Source organism: Salvia splendens, chromosome 13 (genome assembly GCF_004379255.2).
Source record: "Salvia splendens isolate huo1 chromosome 13, SspV2, whole genome shotgun sequence".
Lineage (NCBI taxonomy): Eukaryota > Viridiplantae > Streptophyta > Magnoliopsida > Lamiales > Lamiaceae > Salvia > Salvia splendens.
The window spans coordinates 29,200,850-29,210,626 of NC_056044.1; the positions used below are offsets into that span (position 1 = coordinate 29,200,850).

The following is a 9,777-nucleotide window of genomic DNA, read 5'->3' on the forward strand; positions in this document are numbered from 1 at the left end:
TGAAGAACTCTTGAAGACTACATTGTGATAATGTTGTTGACACATGGAGAATAGGTATTTATAGGACTCTAGTTATAAATATACCTAGGAACTATACTTATTGGAACACTACATTATAAATGATGCTATCTCCTCTTTCCAATAAGTTGGGACTCCACACTTTCTCTTCCCAACATACATGAGACACCTCAAGTTATCTTTCCAACACTACATTAATAGAGTTGTTTTCTGTTTTGAGATAATCCATGGTAATATAGTCGCATCCACTTTTGGAAAAAAATTAGCACATTTTTCTCTCTACAATTATCTACTTTATTCTTTATCATACGTTATTCTCTCTATGTGGTGACTGGTGACTAGGAGGAATGAGAGGGACGACTTAGTGTAGTTATTTTGAAAATAAGCATGTGCCATGATCCTATCACCGCAGCATTTTTATTTAAATATGCCATGATAAATACTATTAAGAAAAAGAAATTCCAACACTTCCATGTACTTTTTAATTGAAAGATACTCAACTTACCCCAGTTTTAAAGAATGTGACTTATGCATTTGTTTTATCTGTCATTTGTCATAAACAACAAGTAAAAATGATACTCCACTAGAAATAACCTAGCATTTGAATTTCAAGAGCCTGAACATTCATGAAATTTCATTTTTTGAACATAAATGGTTGAAGATCATATTGTTTTCTTATTTCTTTAATTTGTTTGAGTTTAAGGTCACTTTCTAGTCCAGGTATACTTTTTAAATTTTAATACTAACTGCAACAACCTGTGAATTAAATTCAAAGTCACAAAGCATAAACATCAAAATTACTACAACTTGGAGGTTGGAACTAATGCATTCATAATTTCAACTTATATACTATATAACTATATACAATAATATCTATTGAGATTCATTTCGAAATTGCTAATCAAATTGCAAATTGGGATATATGATATCTCGACACAAGTTAACAATAAGTGCCAACAACTAAGGCTGAAAATTTTGAATAAATTCGATTTTATCATACAAAATCAGAGCAACAACATTCTTGACAATTATTGAAAATAAATGCTACGTAATTCAACGTACAGAACTTCAATACTACTGTATAAAACTTTGGCTGAACACTAAACTTGAGAGAGTGAAAATATACATCAGTGATACATTTCATGAGCTATTGATATTTCTTATATCCAACTCTAAATGATATTCTTGTTAGCCCATGTGAAATAATATGTTCTTGTATAATTGTATTTCGTTATATTTTACTAATATTATTTTGTTAAGAGGATGAAAGATGATTGTGGAAGATAACAAGTCCTAGGGTTGAGTATTCAGTTTTTGGTTCTTTTTTTTTCAAACCGAACAGTAAAATCGAAAGTTTGTGAAAATAAAAATTGAATCGAACCGAACCGAAACGAATTAAATCTAAATTATAAAAATCGATCCGCACCGAAAAATTGAAATTGTATAGATATATCCAAAAAATACAAACCAAAATCCAAACTACAAAAGTCGAGCCGAAAAAACAAAATTGCACACTACAAAAATAAACTGAAAAAAAAAACATAAAATCAAAAATTATTTTTCTATAATTATCACAAAAATATAGTCTTATCAACTAATTAAAATATCCAAAACAATTACAAATATAAAATCTAAATATTATTACATTTATTAATTTTTAAAGCAATACAAATAGAGTTTTTTTATTTATTTAACCAAAGGTGTACCGAACCCGCGACCTCAAGGTCACCACAACTCTGCGCTGCGACCCGTTGGTAGTTTGTTTTTAGTTATAGCAATATAAGAATAATATTAAAAGGAAATTTGATTTTTTTTTCAGTTTTATATATCCAAACATAACCGAAAAACCAAAATTTGTGTTAGGTTCGGATCGGATACTCGGCCATATTGCTCACCCCCACACTAGTCGATGCGAGAATCAAAACATCTTAGTGTGACTAGAATTACACATTAAAATCACATCACATAGATAAAATACTCATAAAATTTCAAAGTCTTACTCAAATCTAAGTCGCACAATGTGTGCAAAGATTGGATAAACCAATTACATTTTAGAAAGATTCACAATCATATTTGCAATTACAAACTAATATGCCACCAACTCCATCAGAAGCACAATATCCTTCCCCTTTGAATTCAGCCTTGCAATTGCCTACACAATCTGGAAGGCTACAACCTCTGTTGTCAATTATAGTTGTGCATTTTTTTTGCCCATTCACTTCTAAAACTGCACCAAACACAGCTGCAAAAACAAATTTTAAAATTTTTCCATTAAAAAATACTATGTTCAAAATTCTGAAATAAAATATATCTATATACCTGATAAGAGAAGGAAGAGAACTAGAGATAATTTAGCCATTCTACTTAATTCAACCTTTCTTTTTGTATACTAATATTATATTGCTCGCCTCTAAGTAATATATTGTAATGGTGTGTCATTGTTTCATTTATATACTGCCTGTAGTTGAGCAATATCCAAAATAGGAAATGATATCACCACATTGTCATCACAATAAATTCCAATTACTCACTATTTTATTTCAAATATTGTTTCCATATATAGTAGCGCCAATTAAGGAATTACTAATAATTTTGAAGGCACACAAAAGTCAGATTTGGCTGCTTAATCAAATACTTACTATGTATGACTTTCAAATTCATACATAGTCAGATTTGGCTGCTTAATCAAATACTTACTATTTATAGAAGATTTGAAGTCTACATCATTATTTTTTTTTGAAATGGCTTATTACAAATATAGTAGTATCAATTATAGTATAACACTAATTAGGCAATCAATTTTTGTAAAAATCATAACCCAGAGTCACATTTGACTGTGGCCCATGGGCTCAAGACAAATTTAAAAATTCAGAGGTATTTTTTTAGTTTGTTTTTATTTATTTTAATTATAAAATTTTAAATATTAGCAGTATTAAATTAGCTATTGAGAATTTGAGATTTTGTTATTATTGCAAAAAAGGGTTTAGTTTCTTGTAAGTAGATAAACTTTTTTAACTAAGAAAATGAGTACCTACATAAGTTTTTAATATGGAGTTTGACGTTATCCAAATCTCGCCGGCTAAGAGCATCCACATCGGCGAGCTGCAGCTCGTCCGTCCTTCCGTGCAAGCAGCGCGACACCGCTGTCCGCCGATGCGCTCTTGCCGCTGGTACGGCGCTGCTCGATGCATCAAGCACGTCTGTGCCAGCGAGCAACATACGTGGCAAACGATGATTGGCCAACGGCATAGCCGTTGGCAATTTGATTTTTTTTTAAAAAAATCGGATTTTAATTAAAAAATTCGATTAAAAATAAAAAAAATTATTTTCCCACTTCCCAAAAAATTATATCCGTTTTCTACCAACTTTTAATTTATTTTTCAATTTTTCCCCCAAAAATACACATTTTCATCTATAAATACCCCCACTTTCACACCCAAAAATTCACACCACACTACACAATTCTCATCTACATTTTCTCATTTCCATTCTCAATTCTCAATCTTTCTTCCACTCCTACAACATAACAATGTTTGGCCACGACGATCACCCCCCGGCTCCCACGGTTGGAACCCCGAGTGGTTCGGTTCACAACTGTTTCCTAGTCCGGAAACGGAATATTCGGCCCCTCCTCAAACCCAAGGTTCGGAAGTTCCGGGTGGCTACCGGCCTTACCCGATCGACGACCAAGATGCCCCCGAAGGGCAATACGAGTAGACACCCGAGCCTAGAGCGAGGTCGAGCGGCCCCTCCCAAACTCCGACTCCTCCTACTCGCGGTGTCCGCACACCGTACACTCTGGCTAGCCAACTTGCCGGAGCTAACTTGAGCAGCTCCGACGCCGGCCTGAGCGGTTCCCAACGCCGGAGCTAACTTGAGCAGTCTTTGTAATGCTTTCCTAAGTGTTGCGTTACATCGAAAGTGGTCAAATTAAGAAGTAATTAAGGTATTCCTAATCCAGAATAGTCGAATAAATCAAAGTATAATTACTACCACATTACTGTATAAACAAGAGCATCACGTATCGTATCTACTACTCCAATTCATTCACTATCGATTATTTTGATAGTGGATGTTTTAATAGTGTAAGAGAAAAAAAGTATTATATGCTCATGGAATTATGGAACTGGTCAGAATTTTGTGATGCTGAATGGTTGGAGCATTACTAAAAAACGTGTTTTTATACGGATGGAACAATTCATGATAATAAATAAAACTACGTAATTTAATACTTCAAGCTTTACAAATTAAGCAAAATTCAATCAAACTTCGTGATTTAAATGATTATTATTTGAATATAAAAAGTGACTAATTTTCATAGATACTCAAAATGAAAAATCTGACCATTCATTGTGAATAAAAGGAATAGTTCTATTATTGGATCAACACTCTCATTTATTTTTTAAAATATTTTAATAAATAAAGTAAATTATTATATTTATGTTAAAATTAATAAAGTGGAACTATGCTTCAATATCAACATTTTAACTCACATTCTTTTATATAGATTAAATTGTGCATGAGGTATTAAATTTTAAAATGTATATCAACCAAAGTATTATTCATGAAGAAATCATAAGAAGATGACAAAGTAAAATACAAAAATGTTACTACTATTATTCATTTTCGGGTAAGCACCACAAATAGCTGATTAGAAATATGATGGAGAGCCTTGAAGCAGTCTGCGATCCGCGGAGTCATGGGCACAACGTTGTCGAACATCTGATCGGCCACGGAAGCTCCAAAATGAGCCGCGAAAACTCCCTCCATGGCCGATCTCATGTGAGTCACCACATTCGCCGCATCAAGCGGCCCCGCCACCTTCGACTTAGGGTTCGTCAGCTCCATTCTCTCAATCCTAAAACACCCATTCTTCTCTATCACCTCCCTCATTTCCCCCAGCCTTGGAATATGGATCGGCAAGTTGAACTCCTCTATCCTGCTCTTCTCCACAACCCCCTGCACATTTAAAGAGAACAGGTGTTTCCTAAAATAAAATTTTTTAATTTTAAGGAGCGGATCAAAATGAAAATAGTTTCTATTTTTAAAGAGGATATGTTTCCTAAAATAGAAAGTTTGTAATTTTAAAGAGCAGAGCACCTTGTCAGCTAAGTCCATGAGACTGTAGCCGTAGAAATCGAAGAGGGCGCTGAGCTCGGTCTGCGTCAGGCCGTCAGGAGTTGCCGGCATGACAAGGAACATAAGTCCGCCACTCACAATCTCCTCCGCTCTGGCGTCCAAGAAGCATCCTAAATCGGCCTCAAACTGGGCCGAGTAGGCTCTGGCCACGGGCTCTGGGGCGCCAGAGCCGTGGATACCGGCCTCGTTGTTGACCCCCTGAGGGGGTTTGGAGAGCCAGTGGAGGGACTGGGAGGAGTAGGCGATGGTGAGGGAGTTGCGGGGGAAGAGGCGGCCGTAGAAGGAGCCTCCCACGGCGGCTGCGTGGTAGGGCCGCTCCGGTGGGAGGGATGTTAGGAGGGTGTTGAAGTCGTTGCTAAAGTGATCGTTGAAGAATACTTGGAATTCTAGGTTTTTGGTTTGGAGAGGTTGGATTAGATTTTGAACTGCGAGGAATGTGTTTGGACCGATGGAGCAACCGAAATCGGCTAAGGCGATTGTGGTGCTCCCCATTGATGACGTCACTTTGTCTGTGTCTAGATACTTGATCACTGATTCTTGGATCATTTCTTTCACTGTGTCTGATGCTAGTTTCTGTCCCAATTCATATTCATTAGTAAAAGTGAAATATATTAGAAAATGTAAATGGTCGATTTTGTCTCGAGGTGTTTATTAGAAAATGTCTTACCATTTGGGTCATTTTTATTTAGTACCCATCGTTTCACACTTTCACTTAAAATATCATGCAAAAAATATGTGGTGACGTGAACGGCGAAATTACACGTTGATTGAGTAATCGATATGTAAATTTTGGTTAATCGACGTGTAATTTCGACTGTCGCATCGATATTCTGATTGCCTGAAATTTTTGGCAGACATCTTTTTATTCGAAAAATGATACGATGTGTATTAAATGGTAATTACTTAAATGGTGTGATATTTTTGGGTGAACACCTCAAACAACATGACAAAATCGACCATTTAGTATGTATTAAATCTGGGATGGATTATGGATATTGTTAGTACCTGATAGAGGGAGTTTTTGGAGTAACTGTGAGAATCATCACCACTCTTCATTGGGAAAGATTCACCCATTGTGTTGCTTCTCTCCCTACTTTGAGATTCTTTTGGAAATGTAAAATTATGCTATTTTGAGATTATGGGGGTCATGTATATATACTTATTTGGGTGGCTCAACTTTCTTATTTTTCCCCTTTTTATATTGGACTATATTTCATTCAGTATTATTGAGTTATTGACTTCTTCCAGAACTAGAGGGAACAAACAATCGGTCTTCGTTAACTACCGACACCTCATTCTCAACTTTCTTATTTTTCCCCTTTTTATATTGGACTATATTTCATTCAGTATTATTGACTTCTTCCAGAACTAGAGGGAACAAACAATCGGTCTTCATTAAGAGCATCCACTACACGTCCCGCGCGCGGCTCGCGTTCCGTCCCGGGACGCGTTACAACGTTCGTCTCGTACCGAGCCCGTCCCCAGCCCATCCCGTAGCCTGTAGCCGCGAGACAAGGGACGCGCCGTCCCGACACGCGCCCGGGCGACATGTCGCGCCCCCGATGCATGCGTGACGCCCACTCGCTGGCCCGCGAGTGGGCGTCGTCACGGATGACGCAATAATTCGTTTTTTTTTTAAATTCGAATTTTAATAAAAAAAAAAAATTCAAACGGTACTGTTATCGTTAAAAAAATTTTTTTGATTTATTTACTCTATAAATAATCCTATTTCATACTCATTTCACACACAAACACACATCTATTCCTCTCAAATCCTCTCTATAACCACTCCAATTTCATCTTAAATCAACTCAAACAAATAGATCCTTTTGAGCAAATGCGTCAACTAATGGAACAATCACTTGAAGAAGATCGACGCCGAGAGGCGGAGGAAGCCGCGCCGCCTCCACGACGCTCTCGGACATACATCCATCGCAACCGGGAGGAAGCCGCCGCAAGGTTAGTACGCGACTACTTCTGCGATAACCCGATTTGGGGAGAAACCTACTTCCGTCGCTGTTTCCGCATGAGTAAACCACTATTTCTCCACATTGCGAATACTTTGGCGGCCCGGGAAGAGTTCTTCTGAGAAGGGTTCGACGCGGTCGGGCGTCCCAGCCACACGACGCTGCAGAAATGTACTGCAGCAATCCGTCAGCTTGCGACTGAACAAACGGCCGACATGTTCGACGAATACCTCCACATCGGAGACACCACTGGGCGCATGTGCTTGCTCAAATTCTGCAAAGGCGTCCGGGCAGCCTTTACCGATGAATTTCTCCGGAGGGCAAGCACGACCGATTGTCAGTTCCTCCTCGACCTGCACGAACAAGTGCACGGATTCCCCGGGATGCTTGGCAGTGTCGATTGCATGCACTGGCAATGGAAGAATTGCCCGGTGGCTTGGAGGGGGTCCTACACGAGCGGCCACAAAGGCACCCACCCAACCGTTGTACTCGAGGCCGTTGCCGACTACCGGCTTTGGATCTGACACGCGTACTTCGGGGGTCCCTGGCTCGAACAACGACATAAACGTGCTCCACCAGTCCAACCTCTTTACCGAAGTTTTGGATGGTAAAGCGCCGGCCATCAACTTCGTCGCCAACAACCAGCTGTATAAAATGGGGTACTATCTCGCCGACGGCATCTACCCGAAGTGGCCGACCTTCGTGAAGACGTGCAACAGGCCTGCGAACCCAAAGCATGCTCTTTTTGCGCAGAAGCAGGAGGCTGCTGGCAAGGATGTGGAGAGGGCGTTCGGGGTTCTCCAAGCGCGCTTCAACATCATCAAAGCCCCGGCTCGTTCGTGGTTCATGGAGAGCATGGTCGACATCATGTATACGTGCATAATCTTGCATAACATGACTGTCCAAAACGAAGGACTCGAGGCGGGAAATTGGTTCGACCCCGAATCCCCCGGAAGCTCAACCGCAAGTAGTCCGCCGCGAAGTGGAGCACATCCGTCAATACAAGAACGGTTGTCTATTCGGGCAAGGACACGCGACTCTAGCGCCCACGCCCAACTCCAAGAGGATCTAATTGAGCACATTTGGGAAAACTTTGGCGGAAAAAATTAAATTATGTAATTTTTATTTTTTAGGATTTTAATTATGTCCATTTTCTATTTTTTGAATTTTAATGTTGTTTTAATTTTAATAAAGTGTTTTTGTTTTAATTGAATTGGGTTGGAAAAAAATAAAAAATGAAATTTAATGAATAGTAATTTAAAGGACGGTGCGTTGCAGGTTCCGTCCCTTAATTAAGGGATGGGGGAATAGAGTACAGTGAAACCTTCAAATAGTAGTTTAAGGGACGGTGGGGGACTGCATAGTGGATGCTCTAACTACCGACACATCATTCTCAACTTTCTTATTTTTCCCCTTTTTATATTGGACTATATTTTATTCAGTATTATTGAGTTATTGACTTCTTCCAGAACTAGAGGGAACAAACAATCTGTTTTCATTAACTACCTACACCTCATTATATTGACCAACGAAGCAATGCCATTTTAAGTAGTTGCAGTATAATATAGGTAGACCATAAAGAGTGGAAGCTGTGACATTTGTTTAATGTTTTATACAATTGGATTCAGCTGAATGTAGTAGTCTAGAAGTTGACTTTTGTACGGCGGCGGATATAGTAAGGCTGGTATGGGGCGGCCGTCAACAAATCTCCCAATTTTTTTTAGCGCTTGTTTTATGAAATTATTTAACTTTATAAAAGAATGAGAGTCCTATTTTTATATTTTATTTATAAAAAATGTGAGTGGAATGTGGAGCACTGTTATCAAAATAGTAAAAATGAAGTGGGATATTTAATGGATAATCGGAAAAAAAAATGAGACATTTAATGATAGATCAGGAAGTAATAAATTGGACATTTTGAATTTACGCATGATCAAGGGATAAAACATTTGAATCTGGAGAGGATATCTTACGAATGAAAAGATGCAATAAAAATGAATTAGTCATAGCCCGGGGATTGGATTAAACCACCATTTATTTGAACTCAAATTATATTTTTAACAGCCTTCTAACGATATGAAATTTTGTCACGACAAATTACTTTGAAAAAAAATGAAATCACGAAACTGCAATTTTTCGCAATAATTTTGGGCGAAATCGATGCAGATGTTTTATCAAATGTGGATAAATTTTTAGTGAATCAAAACAATGTTATCTACATATGTTAAAAACGACGTCAATTAATTAAAATAAGTGTTTTTGCCTTTTATCTTTGTCATGTTTACGGCGGAGGAGGAGGGGAGAGTAGGGGACAAGAAAAAGCATTAATATGCTCTCACTCAAGTGAGTGTTTGGTCTTGTGATATTTTTTTAATTTTTGGGGGGTTTGATAATTTTATACAATTTCAACTTTTCAGAAGGATTCGAATTGATTTCAATAATTTGAATTTGGGATTTTGGATTAATTTTCTTCAATTCACTTTTTATTTTTATGAAAATTCATCTTTCTATTCAATTCAGTTTACATAAAATAAAAACGAATTGAAAAACAAATGATCACCCCTTATTTCAAATATCATTAATTATGTACAACACCTCGTAACACGTGCACCACTGCAACGTTATCATTCTTACTCGCTAAGGGAAACCCATT

The 9,777-nt window shown here is 37.7% G+C and overlaps 1 protein-coding gene across 1 annotated transcript; it reads right to left on the reverse strand.

Annotated features, from left to right (window-relative positions):
* Positions 1 to 4,634: 4,634 nt before the first annotated feature.
* Positions 4,635 to 6,292, reverse strand: LOC121761494 (loganic acid O-methyltransferase-like). Its single transcript, XM_042157135.1, has 3 exons — positions 6,163 to 6,292; positions 5,119 to 5,730; positions 4,635 to 4,977 (listed from the first exon to the last, which is right to left on the reverse strand). Exons 1-3 carry the CDS (start codon positions 6,229 to 6,231, stop codon positions 4,639 to 4,641), a joined length of 1,020 nt encoding a protein of 339 aa, XP_042013069.1. The 5' UTR covers positions 6,232 to 6,292; the 3' UTR covers positions 4,635 to 4,638.
* Between the last annotated feature and the right edge of the window lie 3,485 nt (positions 6,293 to 9,777).